General features: G+C 46.6%; 2 protein-coding genes across 2 annotated transcripts in view; both read right to left on the reverse strand.

The window, feature by feature from the left end:
• Positions 1–6,486: 6,486 nt before the first annotated feature.
• Positions 6,487–10,138, reverse strand: LOC124017470 (neuroblast differentiation-associated protein AHNAK-like). The gene is made up of 4 exons (XM_046332679.1): positions 10,053–10,138; positions 9,713–9,866; positions 9,183–9,372; positions 6,487–9,068 (listed from the first exon to the last, which is right to left on the reverse strand). Exons 1-4 carry the CDS (start codon positions 10,136–10,138, stop codon positions 8,422–8,424), a joined length of 1,077 nt encoding a protein of 358 aa, XP_046188635.1. The 3' UTR covers positions 6,487–8,421.
• LOC124031718 (death-inducer obliterator 1-like) overlaps positions 9,473–18,004 on the reverse strand; it is a 45,597-nt gene continuing 37,065 nt past the window's right edge. Inside the window, exons 3-6 of the mRNA XM_046343316.1 lie at positions 11,064–11,217; positions 10,053–10,807; positions 9,713–9,866; positions 9,473–9,537 (exon numbers count right to left, since the gene is read on the reverse strand). Of these exons, the coding sequence (XP_046199272.1) occupies positions 10,566–10,807; positions 11,064–11,217 (396 nt within the window). The 3' untranslated portion in view covers positions 9,473–9,537; positions 9,713–9,866; positions 10,053–10,565. The remainder of the gene's footprint in view (positions 9,538–9,712; positions 9,867–10,052; positions 10,808–11,063; positions 11,218–18,004) is intronic.

Here is an 18,004-nt window from a genome sequence, read left to right on the forward strand (position 1 = left end):
AACCCTGAAGGAGCTGCAAAGCTCCACAGCGGAGATTGGAGTATCTGTCCGTAGGACCACTTTAAGCCGTACACTCCACAGAGCTGGGCTTTACGGAAGAGTGGCCAGAAAAAAAGCCATTGCTTAAAGAAATAAGAAAACACGTTTGGTGTTCGCCAAAAGGCATGTGGGAGACTCCCCAAACATATGGAAGAAGGTACTCTGGTCAGATGAGTCCAAAATTGAGCTTTTTGGCCATCAAGGAAAATGTCTGGCGCAAACCCAACACCTCTCATCACCCCGAGAACACCATTCCTGCCGATGAAAAACATCAAGACTGGGAAACTGGTCAGAATTGAAGGAATGGTGGATGGCGCTAAACACAGGGACATTCTTCCAGAGATTTGAGACGGGGACGGAGGTTCACCTTCCAGCAGGACAATGACCCTAAGCATACTGCTAAAGCAACACTCATGTTGTTTAAGGGGAAACATTTAAATGTCTTGGAAAGGCCTAGTCAAAGCCCAGACCTCAATCCAATTGAGAATTAGTGGTGTGACTTAAAGATTGCTGTACCCCAGCAGAACCCATCCAAATTGAAGGAACTGGAGCAGTTTTGCCTTGAAGAATGGGCAATAATACCAGTGGCTAGATGTGCCAAGCTTACAGAGACATACCCCAAGAGACTTGCAGCTGTAATTGTTGCAAAAGGTGGCTCTACAAAGTATTGACTTTGGGGGGGTGAATAGTTATGCAAGATCAAGTTGTTGTTTTTTGTCTTATTTCTTGTTTGTTTCACAATAAAAATTATTTTGCATTTTCAAAGTGGTAGACATGTGTAAATCAAGTGACACAACCCCCCCCCCCCCCCCAAAAAAAAAAAAAAAAATCTATATTAATTCTAGGTTGTAAGGCAACAAAATAGGAAAAATTCCAAGGAGGGTGAATACTTTCGCAAACCCCTGTATCAAGTTAATCAACTGAATGTTCATGCCCGGAAACAATCAGTAGATAACACTAACCAAAAACAAGTCAATTGTCACATTTATTTTTCAACTATCCAATATAAGCAGGGTAATGTGAAAAACTGTCCCAATAACATACGAATCAACTTTTGAACAAGAGTATATACAGAGTGAAGCATCATTGAACAATATACATTTAGTGTATTTACTGCAGCCACAAGTACCAAACAAACTTGTATAAAACACAAACAAATATTGTACAAATATTAGAATTCAAAGATGCACATACGATTAAGAATAACTCAACTGAAATGTAGTCAGTGGATCACCACGTTTTCATCAACGCTTCAATGCTAGAGAAACAGTGACACCTGTGCACGATATTCAGTAAGTCACTCTTATTTTGTTTGAAAAAGGTTTGTTGTCTCAGAATCACAATTATGTAAAGTTGTATAAAAAAACATCTCTCCTTCATTCTACAGTAACCGGATCTATATGAGCCTTAAACTTGCACTGTATAACCCAGGCCCTCAGTCAAAATGTTGGTAGGTTACATGGTCTGAAACTTAAAACTTTCCCCCGTTTAACTATTGTCATTCATAAGGTTTGGAAGTGAAGCTAATTTGAAATATCAGTCGAACTGTCAGGACACTTTTTATCAAAATACAAATTTATGAAATCTGACAAAAAATGATGGCCAGATGAAGATGGAAAATTACATGTTTGAGTACATGCCCTGTTTAAGGGGGCTAATAATCACATTGTGGTACAATTATATTTCATATAATAAATATAATAATTATTAAATAGGTGTAATAACTCTAAAGCCGGCTGTACACTTAACGATTTTGGCCACGATTTAGCTGTCCCAGACAAGTGAGATCTTTTTCCAAACATGTCATTGCACATCTCACACTACAAGAGAATTGCAGATTTTGTGGCAATCAAATCCAACCTGGACGTCTGGGACTGCTCGGTACTGCGTCTGGGACTGCTCGGTACTGCGTCTGGGACTGCTCGGTACTGCGTCTGGGACTGCTCGGTACTGCGTCTGGGACTGCTCGGTAGCCCTCAAATTGCATCTTTGACCCACTCACATTAAGCGAGCGTCAATGACTTGGTGCTGCCTATCTTGGCCAGGAAGCTGGTTAAATAAAGGTTAAATAAAAACTAAATAAAAATGAGTCTCCGATCTCAAAAACCTGTCTGGGACAGCTAAATCGAAGGCCAAAATCATTTAGAGTCCATCCGGCTTAAGACGTTGTTTCACTGCTCCGATGCCTGTGGGTCGCTTGGTGGCTCTGCGGTCTCCTGGCAGACCATGACCTGGCATGAGACACTGCTCGGCTTCTTCCGCTGACCAGTCTTGCCACAGAATGTGCTCTGGAAATCCTGAGGGAGAGGAGAAAGTCACCACGGGAGAATAGCACTCTATGGCAGGGTTTCCCAAACTCTGTCCCGGGGCCCCTCCCGTGCACCCAGGGGTGTTTGGGAAACCCTGTTCTATGGTACCTCAGGACACTACAGCAGCCGCGACACAAGAAAGTGTCTGTTCAGGGCTTGACATTCACTTTCTTTAGACACAAGTAGGCCAGATTTTTGTCCAAAAGCTCAATTAATCCCCCCCCCCCCCCAATCAGACACAAATGTAAGCTACACTCTGCCTTATTGGCTTCTTCGCATATTCAAAGCCTGTCTGAAAATACAACACTGCCCCTTTAAGGGTGGTTGGCCTACCTTGGAAGCCTATAAAAAATATTGCGACATAAAAATGACTTTATAAAATTACACACAAAGCTCCTCCCCCTGCACAGATGAAAGATCACTCCTTCCACTCTGACGACAAGCGGTTTCAACTCGCTATATGCTTTTTGTGGTTTGATCCAATAGAATTGCTCATGTGGACACCAAAACACGTTCAGACGTCGTTTTAATGTAACAGAGGATAACATAACCCTTCTAACAATACCCTTTGTATGTCTCACCTCCTCAAACTAAGCAAAGAGCAGATGCCTAAAATAGAGTATGAATGAACATTGATTCTGGAAAATGAATGCTCAGTTTGTTGCGCACAGCGTTAGCAGCATTTTAACCAGACTGTTAGACTAGCTATCTAGTCTGTGTTTTTAGAAATGTGAGAATAAAAAAAAACAGTATATAAAGGGATTGGCAACTCGTTCTCCTGAGAAATAAGGTAGGCCACTTGATTTCAACATCTGAACAAAGTGGACAGGCTAGCGTGCTGTTCAAGCAGTTTGAGGACAGAAGGGTGCATTCATAACAATTAAACTGCTTTACGTTGTTAGCTAGCAAATACTAGATCCAAGTTGGCTAGACTTTCAATATAAAGATTAGCTGGCAACTCACTAGCACGTGGGCTTATGCTTGAGAGATTGTTCATGAGACCTGTGCTCATTTTCTACGATGCCTGCTACCAGAAGTTGGTCATTATTAGTGACTGTGCATTATGCATGGTTCTGGTTACATTTGTAACAAAAAGGGCATTGTCATAGACTGACTTGAATACCAGATCAGTGATTATTGAAACAAAAAAAAGCAGGGTACATTTTGTTGATAAAGTACATTTATTCATGGTGGGTCTTATATTGCGGAAGGCTTATATTTGGCCTAAGTATAATTGATTGAGTAAAGGGTCTGAATACTTATGTAAATGTGATATTTCATTTTATATATATATATATAAGAATCACTCAGCAAAAAAAGAAACGTCCCTTTTTCAGGACCCTGTCTTTCAAAGATAATTTGCAAAAATCCAAATAACTTCACAGATCTTCATTGTAAAGGGTTTAAACACTGTTTCCCATGCAACACCAAAAGAAAGATGCCCAGGGTCCCTGCTCCTCTGCATGAACTTGCCTTAGGCATGCTGCAAGGAGGCCTGAGGACTGCAGATGTGGCCAGCACAATAAATTGCAATGTCCATACTGTGAGACACCTAAGACAGTGCTACAGGGAGACAGGACGGACAGCTGATCGTCCTCGCAGTGGCAGACAACATGTAACAACACCTGCACAGGATCGGTACATCCGAACATCACACATGCGGGACAGGTACAGGATGGCAACAACTGACTAAGTTACACCAGGAACGCACAATCCCTCCTTGTAGGCCTGTTGTAAATGCAGGTCCTCACCAGACATCACCGGCAACGTCGCCTATGGGCACAAACCCACCGTCTCTGGACCAGACAGAACTGGCAAAAAGTGCTCTTCACTGACGAGTCGCGGTTTGTCTCACCAGGGGTGATGGTTGGATTTGCGCTTATTGTCGAAGGAATGAGCATTACACCAAGGCCTGTACTCTGGAGCGGGATCGATTTGGAGGTGGAGGGTCCGTCATGGTCTGTGGCGGTGTGTCTCAGCATCATCGGACTGAGCTTGTTGTCATTGCAGGCAATCTCAACGATGTGCGTTACAGGGAAGACATCCTACTCCCTCATGTGGTACACTTTCCTGCAGGCTCATCCTGACATGACCCTCCAGCGTAACAATGCCACCAGCCATGCTGCTCGTTCTCTGTGTGATTTCCTGCAAGACAGGAATATCAGTGTTCTGCTATGGCCAGCGAAGAGCCCGGATCTCAATCCCATTGAGCACGTCTGGGACCTGTTGGATCGGAGGGTGAGGGCTAGGGCCATTCCCCCCCAGAAATGTCCGGGAACTTGCGGGTGCCTTGGTGGAAGAGTGGGGTAACATCTCACACCCCTCCACTCTACTGCTCTATGCCACTACGCAAAAGCAATGACAATGCATGCAGTGCTTTATTATAAATGTGATTTTTTTTTCAGGCATTCTGGTACCTCAGAGCCCGCCAGATCTACCTTGGATATTGCTATTTTTAATAATAATAGAAATAATAATATATGCCATTTAGCAGACGCTTTTATCCAAAGCGACTTACAGTCATGTGTGCATACATTCTACATTCTACGTAATAAGATTGTGCAAGTAGAGGAACCCAGTTTATTGGGCCATTCACAATGAATTCAATCACTTTCTGACTGCACAGCTTTTGGTTTTAATGAAACATTTTATCCATGTTTTCCCGTGGTAGAAGTGGGCAGAAAGTGACGTTACTGGGCACAGACGTTAGTTCAGTCTATTCCATGTTGGTTCAACATCATTTAATTTAAATTACGTGGAAACAACGTTGATTCAACCAGTGTGTGCCCAGTGGGACTTAAAAAATGAAAAAACAGAATCTGCCTATAGAGGTGCTCTAGTTTGACAGATTTTGCATACTACGCCTCCTCATGAGACATACATGTCTTCATCATTGATAAACGGTTGAGTTTGATATCATTTGAAAGCCATGAAACTGAGTTGTCAAATCATTTTATTATTTCTTTAACTGGTAGAAAATGTACATTTTCAATTGAAGTTAAACATTTACTTCCAATTATTACCGCCATTCCAGCCGACGTCAAATGTCAACTTGAATGGGAATGTGATTCTATTATCTATATTTCTAGGATTTCAATACGTTTCCTATGGAAGATTGATGTTATAATTTAAAACAGTGGATAATCCCACTCAATGCCCCAGTGCTTGACCAAAGATAATATGACATGACCTTTCGATTATGCATAGGCTACACAATACTTCTTAAATTCAATAAATGTACATTACAAGCAAAACTCAAAACATATGCAATTCTTTCAAATATTAGGCAACAATTTTATCAGACAAACCTGATACTTGATTGTGGTTCAAAATTCAAAAAGGCACTCACACATCTGGGCTATCTTTGTTGCAGGTGCATAGTAACGGTTGAATAAGATGAGAAAAAAAGAAGAAACCCGCACACCGCTCTTTATTAAGCTTTACGTATTGGCCTCAAGGCCTTCGTCAGAGCCTTGAGGCCGATACGTAAAGCTTAATAAAGAGCAGTGATACTAGCAAGAGCAGTGTGCAGGTTTTTCTTTCTCAATTGATTGTGGTTCAAATGACATGCAAGTAGGATAACTCCTTAACAGTTTTTACTGGCCTGCGTTCAACAAATTAGAACATAATAAACAATAAAAAATGAAATATATCAAGTTTTCATTTATTCTAAAACATTTTATCATGAGATTAACCAAAATGAAGGCTTTATAATCAGTGAACAGATGACAGCAGTATGGTCTAATAAGTTTGTAGGCCTACATAGAAGAAAAAAAAGAATAATCTAGAAACACTATGTGTGATTTGACATGAGTTTTAATCTGGAAACTCAGAAAAACAAGTGATCTGTACCATTTTAAAACTGTAAGATGAATGAAACAAGTCATGACATTCCAAAAATTCTGGGTGTTTTATGAGGTGCTGAAAATGACTACGTAGTACATTATGAACTGAACCAACTTCAAACTTAGTCGAGGATTTGTGAAATAATAGCACTAACACGTTTCAGACATTTAGTTAAGATGACAATTTACATTACATTTAAGTCATTTAGCAGACGCTCTTATCCAGAGCGACTTACAAATTGGTGCATTCACCTTATGACATCCAGTGGAACAGTCACTTTACAATAGTGCATCTAAATCTTAAGGGGGGGGGGGTAAGAGGGATTACTTATCCTATCCTAGGTATTCCTTAAAGAGGTGGGGTTTCAGGTGTCTCCGGAAGGTGGTGATTGACTCCACCAGTCAGATCTTTTCAATAAGTTTTCCATAAATTCTGAAACAAATCACTTTTCCCACAGATTTTCTTACTGTATTCACAGGATATATTCAATGTGTGTAGTGCTGAAAATGGCGCAAAAGATTTCAAAAACAGTCCATTCATTTCTGTTAACCGTAGTCTCCAGTAGTCTCCTGGGAGGTATCTGTCTGGGGGGGGGGGGTGTCTGTTGATTCAACCTTGTTACCATTTCTCCCCCATTTCTTCTTCTTTCTTTCCACTTCCATCCTTTAAACTGTTTCTGTCACTGTCTTTTCAAAGTGAACGTTTGTGTAGACTAGCGATAACTCTGTTTGCATCTCCTTCCATGCTTGTGGCTCTTCCAATGTCTTTGTCGTTTTCCGTGGGTGTCTTTTGCTTTTCACCCACCTCCTCTCTGGGCCTGTCTGCTTCCCTCCCTCTAACCCCTTCCCTCTGTGGACCGTCAAACCGTGGCTGCCCCCCGTTGTCTGTGAAATGCTCTGGAGATAAGCCTCTGGGCTGGTTGAACCTCAAGGGGCGAGGAGCCCTGGGGCCATGGAAACCAAAACGATGTACTTCCCTTGGTCCTACAAAATAGTTTGTTGTTGTGAAGTGGTCTCTTCTTATAGCTGGAATTCTCATGTCTGGATCTGAGCCTGGCATTTCTGGACACCTGTCTGAGCCTGAACCACTCATGTCTAACTGTAAGATGCTCTGGACAAGAGAGTCTGATTAATTACTCAAATGTAAATGTAAAATGTCTGGCCCTGGACCTCTCCTGTCTGGCCCTGGACCTCTCCTATCACGTCTTGTATCGGATTCTGGATCTTTCATGTCTGAACTGGGACCTCTCCTGTCTGGCCCTCTCCTATCACCTCTCATATCTGGCCCTGGAACTCTCGTGTCTGGCCCTGGACCCCTCGTGTCTGGCCCTGGACCCCTCGTGTCTGGCCCTGGACCCCTCGTGTCTGGCCCTGGTCCCCTCGTGTCTGGCCCTGGTCCCCTCGTGTCTGGCCCTGGACCTCTCATGTCTGGCCCTCTCCTCTCATCCCACATGTCTGGTCTTGGACCTCTCATGTCTGGCCTTGGACCTCTCATGTCTGGCCTTGGACCTCTCATGTCTGGCCTTGGACCCCTCATGTCTGGCCTTGGACCCCTCATGTCTGGCCCTCTCCTCTTATCCCACGTCTGGCCTTGGACCTCACATGTCTGGCCTTGGACCTCTCATGTTTGGCCCTGGACCCCTCATGTCTGGCCCTCTCCTCTTACCCCACGTCTGGCCTTGGACCTCTCGTGTCTGGCCCTGGGCCTCTCCTATCACCCCTAGTGTCTGGCCCTAGTCCCATCATATCTGGACTTCTGATTTCTGGCCCTGGTTTTCTCCTTCCCTCACTAGTATCAGGATCTCTCCTCTCTAAACTGCTGGACCGCTCACACTGGTTGTTTGGAGAGGCCCTGTGGGGAAGACCTTGTGAGGGTATCTGGCTTTATTTCAGAATATCCAAAGGGCTCTGTATACTGTGCTCCCTTGATGTTACAAGCGAGGCAGGAACAGGTGTTACCACTGGCTGTGGACACTCAAAACGGAACTGTGCCTGCCCCCCATTGTCTGCAAAATGCCCTGGAGGTAACCCTCTGGGCTGGTTGAACCTCGAGGGACGAGGACCCCTGGGGCCATGGAAACCAGGATGATGTGTTCCCCTTTGATCCTCAAAATTTCCTCTTTGAACAGATGAGGAAATCTTTGGACTGTTGAAATAAGGCGATGGTGGCCTCTGTCCTTCAAAGTTAGCTATAGGTGTGAAGTGGTCCCATTTCATGTCTGGACTTCTCAGGTCTGGATCTGGGCCTGGCATTTCTGGATCTCTGGGCCTGAACTCCTCATGTTTGGATTCCTAATGTCGGGTCCTGGATCTCTCATATCTGGGTGTCTCCGTTCTTTTCTCATATCTGGACCTCTCATGTCTGGCTCTGGACCTGTCTTGTCTGGCCCTGGACCTCTCATATCACCCCACATATCAGTCTCTGGCTCCCTCATGTCTGGCCCTGGACCTCTTCGATCATCCAAGATGTCTAGCCCTCTCCCATCACCCCTCATGTCTGGCCCTGGACCTCGCATGTCTGGGCTTCGACCACTCATGTCTGGGCCTCGTACACTCATGTCTGGCCCTGGACCTCTCATGTCTGGGCCTCGACCCCTCAGGTCTGGGCCTGGAACTTGCATGTCTGGGCCTCGACCTCGTATGTCTGGCCCTGGACCTCTCATGTCTGGGCCTCGACCCCTCATGTCTGGCCCTGGAACTTGCATGTCTGGGCCTCGACCACTCATGTCTGGGCTTCGTACACTCATGGCTGGCCCTGGACTTCGCATGTCTGGGCCTCGACCACTCATGTCTGGGCTTCGACCCCTCATGTCTGGCCCTGGAACTTGCATGTCTGGGCCTCGGCCACTCATGTCTGGGCTTCGTACACTCATGTCTGTTACATAAAGAGGGTGAAGGGAGATGAGTTTTGAATGTTGTCTTAAATAGTGCAGTGTGTGCCATCTGTATGGCCTTCTACATGTTGACCTAAATGACAGCATTTTCTTACCTGATCCTTCGAAAGGTTGGAGTTTGGTTGGAATGGATTCCTTTGCGCTGACTGGGATGAGGTAGATATCCTTGATGTTGTGGTTTTTGTTGGCCACCACCAGCCGTCTGCTGCTGAAATAGGAGAACAGAGACACGTAGGCCACCTCCTCCTCCTCTGTCACTGGGTGGAACCGAATCACACACAGCTCCTGTGGACCGACAATCATCTCTTAACATCGAGATACCAACACATACACAGACCCCATCTAAATTGTATAGGTTTTTCCATAATGACAGAGGGAGGGCTTGCCTTTGTAACAGAGGCCTTCACTCTCCCGATGTAGTCCCACACAGTTGATGGTATCAGGCAGGTCCTGAACAAAATAAACTTGTTGTAAATATCCACATAGCCAAAACTGCTATGTTTGTTTATGAGATGAATTGTTTTAAATGTTCAGAAAGAAACTATCCAAAAAGACTATCTGAAAATGCCCTCCATTTTTCTCTTGCAGTCACGGTAGCAAAGTTCTGTTCTGTTATATCTGTTACCTCATTGAGGTATACGGAGGGTCCTGAGACCAGATAGCCCTTGGTGACGAACTTGGCCACGCTGATCATGTTGAGGAAGCCCTTCCACACTACTTCCTGCTTGGCCAGGAACTGGGCTGTCTCCCCGTCTGGAGGGGTGTGGGAGTTCATAGCCCTGCAAACACAACATCACAATGAGAGTTCACTACTACCCATTCACTCAGCTGTAAAGCAAATATTGCTCACGCAGAGGACAAAACAAGACTCATATTATGACTGAAATGAACCTGCACTATTTATCTTAAAACCCTTTCTTATCAAGGTTCACTTGTAGTGATAGTGGCAAGCTGAGAGGAGATACCTTGAAGAGGATGCAGATGATCCAGATGAACCATAGAACGATGAGGAGGATGGCTTCATCAGGATAGATTTGGGTAATGCTGGCATTGGTGGCAGGGATGGGGGGTGGCAAGGGCATGAATGGCTTGCTCAGAGTACCACTATGTTTCACAGGGGCATAAAAGACTGGTGGAAGTGGGGCTGTAGACAAGGTGACACTTGCCATGGCAGGAGTGCAGTTGTCAGCTGTGCGATGGTCACCATACAGAGCAGCAGAAGGGTTGCCAATGGGGCGGGGGGTCACGCCTTGTGATGGTTACCGTAGAAACAGCCGGGATCATGAATGGGGTATAAATTCTGGACGGTGTCTTGGCTTTGCAGTTTTCTGGAATAGAGGAGGTGGGAGAATCCATAACAGGGGAGGCAGAGGATTCCAAAATGGGGGAGGCGGGAGATTCCATTGTTGGAGAAGCTGGAGATTCCGTTGTGGGAGAAGTGGGGGATTCCGTGATGGTTAAGGCAGGGTCATCCTCCATTACTGGGGGAAGCAGAGGATTCCATGGTGGGGGAGTCGGGGGGGTGCAAGGAGGGGTGATTCATCTCCAGCTGGAGTTCTCCATCCTCTCTCCTCTGTTCTGAGATCTGTTCTGGCATACATCCAGGTTGGCCGAGACGGCCTGTCTCTCCATTGGTCTGGTTTGGTGGAGGACGACGATGACCCAGAGAGTTTAGGCTTATTGGCTAAAGGCTCGGACTCATCCTCGACTGATATCTGACCTGAAGGGCAGAGACAGACACCAACCCACACAAAACATCTGTTAGCAACATCATCACCCTCTACAGAATACAGAATGCATTAAATCATTAATTTGACGTTGGGAGTGATTGTGGTTGATATCAACACTGGAGCCAACGCTGTGGCCCTTCACGATCATAGTTTGACACATTGCAAAAGACAAAACATAATTTTATGGTGTTTGTTGGATGTTGTGATGTGTACACTGTAATTGTGCTTTCTCTTCTTTCCATTTACCTGTGCAGATCTTGCACTTGAGGTCAAACAGGTGAGCTCTGTGCTCGGCAGTTGTGTCTTTCAGCATGCAGTTGAGGATGTCTGGCACTGAGCTGCTCTGGCTCGGCTGGCTAGGTCTGGCCTTAGGGGCAGCATGGAGAGTGGTCTTCTGTTCCTGAGAAAAGAGGATCATGTCACACTCTCATTTACTAAAATGTTACACACAGATTCACACGCACAAACACACACACACACACACACACACAAATCTAATAAAACGTATGGCACATTTGAAGATGAAACAAAACATCTAGGAATCAGTTCATCAACATGACCAAACAATACATGTTAGGTAACGCGTAAAAAGCCATGCAAGATGTGGAGGTCATGGACAATTCCACAGTAACATAATGATACTTTGTGCAGTGCCGTCATTCTGCTACCAAACATCTGTAAATTTAATGTGTTTTTGTAAAACATTTCTGTGGAAATTCTTAAAAGTCGTCCTTGAGTTTTGTTTAACTTTGCAATAATTGTTTTTTTGTTTGGCATACATTTTAAAGTGAATACCTTCATATTTAGTTGCGCACCCCCAGCATACAACCCAGCAGCGTTGCAGTTCTTGACACACAGCGGTGCACCTGGGAACTACCCTGTTCAAAGGCACTTCAATCTTGTCTTGCCCATTCACACTCAAATTGCACAGATACAGAATCCATGTCAACTGTCTCAATGCTTAAAAATCCTCCTTTAACCTGTCTCCTCCCCCTCATCTACACTGATTGAATTGGATTTAACAAGTGACATCAATATGGGATCATAGCGTTCACCTCGATTCACCTGATCAGTCTATGTCATGGATATCAAATGTTACCAACAAGCCCTTAACCAACAATGCTTTAAGAAGTTAAGAAAGAAATTGAAAATAAAATAGAAAAGAAAAGTAACAAATAATTAAACAGCAGCAATATAATAAGTGAGGCTATATACACAGGGGGTACTGGTATAGAGTCAATGTGCGGGGGCACCGGTTAGTTGACGTAATATGTACATGTAGGTAGAGTTAAAGTGACTATGCATAGATGATAAACAGAGAGTAGCAGCAGCGTAAAAGAGGGGTCTGGCTAGCCTGTTGATTAGCTGTTCAGCAGTCTTACGGCTTGGGTGTAGAATACTTCCGGGTTGGAGCGAGCGGTCGCATCGGCACTTCGCTCCGCAGGTAGTATAACTTTTTCATTACATTTCATTACATTTCATTATAGCACAACGGTTTGATTTGTCTAAGCTTAGCAATTTCTTCTTAGCTAGCTACATAGCCGTCTTTGTATCAAAGATAATTGCGTAATTATCGTATTTCGCCGTCCTAACGTAGTCTTCACTAGCCAGCTAGCTAACGTCCACTGATTAGCTGCACTGGAGAAACTATTACACTCAACTGAACGACTTGATTAGTGTAGTGTTAGCTAGCTACATAGCTGTCTTTGCTGTCTTCGTATCCAAGATAATTGTGTAGTTTAGAGTGTGTAGTCTTAGAGTGATTATCTTAATTTACCGAGGTTAGCTAGCCAGCTATTTGTCGTCCTTAACGTAGGAGACTCTGCTAGCTAGCCAACAGCTAGCCGACAGCTAGCCAACAGCTAGCCAACGTCTACCGAATAGACTCAACAACCCGGTCGCATTCACAGGTAGTATCACATTTTCATTTCATTTCATTACAGTACAACGGTTTGATTTGTTTGATCGTAGCTAGCTACATAGCTAGCTACATAGCCGTCTTTGTATCAAAGATAATTGTGTAGTCTAGAGCGATTTTCTAGGTTAGCTAGCCAGCTATTGTCGTTCTTTTAACGCAACGTAACGTAAACAACACTGCTAGCTAGCCAGCTAGCCCCCGAATAGCAGCACTGTCGAAACTATTACACTCAACGGAACGACTTGATTAGTGTAGTGTCAACAACGCACCCACTGCCAGCTAGCCTAATTCAGCAGTACTGTATCATTTTAATCATTTTAGTCAATAAGATTCTTGCTACGTAAGCTTAACTTTCTGAACATTCGAGACGTGTAGTCCACTAGTCATTCCAATCTCCTTTGCATTATCGTAGCCTCTTCTGTAGCCTGTCAACTATGTGTCTGTCTATCCCTGTTCTCTCCTCTCTGCACAGACCATACAAACGCTCCACACCGCGTGGCCGCGGCCACCCTAATCTGGTGGTCCCAGCGCGCACGACCCACGTGGAGTTCCAGGTCTCTGGTAGCCTCTGGAACTGCCGATCTGCGGCCAACAAGGCAGAGTTCATCTCAGCCTATGCCTCCCTCCAGTCCCTCGACTTCTTGGCACTGACGGAAACATGGATCACCACAGACAACACTGCTACTCCTACTGCTCTCTCTTCGTCCGCCCACGTGTTCTCGCACACCCCGAGAGCTTCTGGTCAGCGGGGTGGTGGCACCGGGATCCTCATCTCTCCCAAGTGGTCATTCTCTCTTTCTCCCCTTACCCATCTGTCTATCGCCTCCTTTGAATTCCATGCTGTCACAGTTACCAGCCCTTTCAAGCTTAACATCCTTATCATTTATCGCCCTCCAGGTTCCCTCGGAGAGTTCATCAATGAGCTTGATGCCTTGATAAGCTCCTTTCCTGAGGACGGCTCACCTCTCACAGTTCTGGGCGACTTTAACCTCCCCACGGCTACCTTTGACTCATTCCTCTCTGCCTCCTTCTTTCCACTCCTCTCCTCTTTTGACCTCACCCTCTCACCTTCCCCCTACTCACAAGGCAGGCAATACGCTCGACCTCATCTTTACTAGATGCTGTTCTTCCACTAACCTCATTGCAACTCCTCCAAGTCTCCGACCACTACCTTGTATCCTTTTCCCTCTCGCTCTCATCCAACACCTCCCACACTGCCCCTACTCGGATGGTATCGCGCCGTCCCAACCTTCGCTCTCTCTCCCCCGCTACTCTCTCCTCTTCCATCCTATCATCTCTTACCTCTGCTCAAACCTTCTCCAACCTATCTCCTGATTCTGCCTCCTCAACCCTCCTCTCCTCCCTCTCTGCATCCTTTGACTCTCTATGTCCCCTATCCTCCAGGCCGGCTCGGTCCTCCCCTCCCGCTCCGTGGCTCGATGACTCATTGCGAGCTCACAGAACAGGGCTCCGGGCAGCCGAGCGGAAATGGAGGAAAACTTGCCTCCCTGCGGACCTGGCATCCTTTCACTCCCTCCTCTCTACATTTTCCTCCTCTGTCTCTGCTGCTAAAGCCACTTTCTACCACTCTAAAATCCAAGCATCTGCCTCTAACCCTAGGAAGCTCTTTGCCACCTTCTCCTCCCTCCTGAATCCTCCTCCCCCCTCCTCCCTCTCTGCAGATGACTTCGTCAACCATTTTGAAAAGAAGGTCGACGACATCCGATCCTCGTTTGCTAAGTCAAACGACACCGCTGGTTCTGCTCACACTGCCCTACCCTGTGCTCTGACCTCTTTCTCCCCTCTCTCTCCAGATGAAATCTCGCGTCTTGTGACGGCCGGCCTCCCAACAACCTGCCCGCTTGACCCTATCCCCTCCTCTCTTCTCCAGACCATTTCCGGAGACCTTCTCCCTTACCTCACCCCGCTCATCAACCCATCCCTGACCGCTGGCTACGTCCCTTCCGTCTTCAAGAGAGCGAGAGTTGCACCCCTTCTGAAAAAACCTACACTCGATCCCTCCGATGTCAACAATTACAGACCAGTATCCCTTCTTTCTTTTCTCTCCAAAACTCTTGAACGTGCCGTCCTTGGCCAGATCTCCCGCTATCTCTCTCTGAATGACCTTCTTGATCCAAATCAGTCAGGTTTCAAGACTAGTCATTCAACTGAGACTGCTCTCCTCTGTATCACGGAGGCGCTCCGCACTGCTAAAGCTAACTCTCTCTCCTCTGCTCTCATCCTTCTAGATCTATCGGCTGCCTTCGATACTGTGAACCATCAGATCCTCCTCTCCACCCTCTCCGAGTTGGGCATCTCCGGCGCGGCCCACGCTTGGATTGCGTCCTACCTGACAGGTCGCTCCTACCAGGTGGCGTGGCGAGAATCTGTCTCCTCACCACGCGCTCTCACCACTGGTGTCCCCCAGGGCTCTGTTCTAGGCCCTCTCCTATTCTCGCTATACACCAAGTCACTTGGCTCTGTCATAACCTCACATGGTCTCTCCTATCAGACGACACACAATTAATCTTCTCCTTTCCCCCTTCTGATGACCAGGTGGCGAATCGCATCTCTGCATGTCTGGCAGACATATCAGTGTGGATGACGGATCACCACCTCAAGCTGAACCTCGGCAAGACGGAGCTGCTCTTCCTCCCGGGGAAGGACTGCCCGTTCCATGATCTCGCCATCACGGTTGACAACTCCATTGTGTCCTCCTCCCAGAGCGCTAAGAACCTTGGCGTGATCCTGGACAACACCCTGTCGTTCTCAACCAACATCAAGGCGGTGGCCCGTTCCTGTAGGTTCATGCTCTACAACATCCGCAGAGTACGACCCTGCCTCACACAGGAAGCGGAACAGGTCCTAATCCAGGCACTTGTCATCTCCCGTCTGGATTACTGCAACACGCTGTTGGCTGGGCTCCCGGCCTGTGCCATTAAACCCCTTCAACTCATCCAGAACGCCGCAGCCCGTCTGGTGTTCAACCTTCCCAAGTTCTCTCACGTCACCCCGCTCCTCCGTTCTCTCCACTGGCTTCCAGTTGAAGCTCGCATCCGCTACAAGACCATGGTGCTTGCCTACGGAGCTGTGAGGGGAACGGCACCTCAGTACCTCCAGGCTCTGATCAGGCCCTACACCCAAACAAGGGCACTGCGTTCATCCACCTCTGGCCTGCTCGCATCCCTACCACTGAGGAAGTACAGCTCCCGCTCAGCCCAGTCAAAACTGTTCGCTGCTCTGGCCCCCAATGGTGGAACAAACTCCCTCACGACGCCAGGACAGCGGAGTCAATCACCACCTTCCGGAGACACCTGAAACCCCACCTCTTTAAGGAATACCTAGGATAGGATAAGTAATCCCTCTCACCCCCCCCCCTTTAAGATTTAGATGCACTATTGTAAAGTGACTGTTCCACTGGATGTCATAAGGTGAATGCACCAATTTGTAAGTCGCTCTGGATAAGAGCGTCTGCTAAATGACTTAAATGTAATGTAAATGTAAGCTGTTAAGAAGCATTTTGGACCTCGACTTGGCGCCAGTGATGTATTGAGCCATACGAACTACCCTTTGTAGTGCCATACCAGGCAGTGATGCAACCAGTCAGGATGCTCTCGATGGTGCAGCTGTAGAACCTTTTTGAGGATCTGAGGACCAATGCCAAATCTTTTCAAATCGTCTCCTTAGGGGGAATAGGCTTTGTCGTGCCCGACTGTCTTAGTGTGTTTGGACCATGATAGGGATGTTGGTGATGTGGACACCATGGAACGTGAAGCTCTCAACCTATTCCACTACAGCCTTGTCAATGAGAATGAGTTGAGCACCCCCAGCATACAACCCAGCAGCATGGTCCTCCTTTTCCTGTAGTCCACAATCATCTCCTTTGTCTTGATCTTGATCTTGTTGAAGGAGAGGTTGTTGTCTCATTGTTGTCGTGATCAGGCCTACCGCTGTTGTGTCATCGGCAAACTTGATGGTGTTGGAGTCATTCCTGGCTATGCAGTCATGAGTGAACATGGAGTACAGGAGGGGACTGAGCACGCACCACTGAGGGGTCCCCGTGTTGAGGATCAGCATGGCAGATGTGTTGTTCCCTACCCTTATCAACTGGGGATGGCCCGTCAGGAAGTCCAGGATCCAGTTGCAGAGGGAGGTGTTTAGTCCCAGGGTCCTTAGCTTAGTGATGAGCTTTGAGGGCACTATGGTGTTGAATGCTGAGCTGTAGTCAATGAATAGCATTCTCACATAGGTGTTCCTTTTGTCCAGGTGGAAAGGGCAGTGTTGTGGATCTGTTGGGGCGGAATGGAAATTGGAGTGGGTCTCGGGTTTCTGGGATAATTGTGTTGATGTGAGCCATGGCCAGCATTTCAAATCCCTTCATGGCTACATACTTGAGTGCTATGGGTTGGTAGTCATTTAGGCAGGTTATTTTAGTGTTCTTGGGCACAGAGACTATGGTGGTCTGCTTGAAACATGTTGGTATTACAGACTGGTATTACAGGTTGAAAATGTCAGTGAAGACACTTGCCAGTTGGCCAGAGCAAGCTGGGAGTACACATCCTGGTAATCCGTCTGGCCCTGCGGCCTTGTGAATGTTGACCTGTTTAAAGGTCTTACTCACATCGGCTACGGAGAGCGTGATCACACAGTCATCCGGAACGGCTGGTGCTCTCATGCATGTCTCAGTGTTACTTTCCTCAAAGCGAGCATAGAAGTAATTTAACTCGTCTGGTAGGTTCGTGTCACTGGGCAGCTCGTAGCTGTGCTTTCCTTTGTAGTCTGTAATAGTTTGAAAGCCCTGACACATCCGACGATTCATTCTTAGTCCTGTATTGACGCTTTACCTGTTTAATGGTTCGTCAGAGCCTAGCAGGATTTATTTTTCGTTTTTTTTTCTCGAATTTTACCCCCTTTTCTCCCTAATTTTGTGGTATCTAATTGTTAGTAGTGACTATCTTGTCTCATCGCTATAACTCCCGTACGGGCTCAGGAGAGACGAAGGTCCAAAGCCATGCGTCCTCCAAAACACAACCCAACCGTCCTGCTTCTTAACCTAGCGCGCATCCAACCCGGAAGCCAGCCGTACCAATGTGTCGGAGGAAACACCGTGCACCTGGCAACCTTGATTAGCACGCACTGCACACGGCCCGCCACAGGAGTCGCTGGTGCGCGATCAGACAAGGATATCCCTACCGACCAAGCCCTCCCTAACCCGGACGACGCTAGGCCAATTGTGCGTCGCCCCATGGACCCCCCAGTCGCGGCCGGT

The sequence above is a fragment of the Oncorhynchus gorbuscha genome, linkage group LG03 (genome assembly GCF_021184085.1).
Source record: "Oncorhynchus gorbuscha isolate QuinsamMale2020 ecotype Even-year linkage group LG03, OgorEven_v1.0, whole genome shotgun sequence".
Classification (NCBI taxonomy): domain Eukaryota; kingdom Metazoa; phylum Chordata; class Actinopteri; order Salmoniformes; family Salmonidae; genus Oncorhynchus; species Oncorhynchus gorbuscha.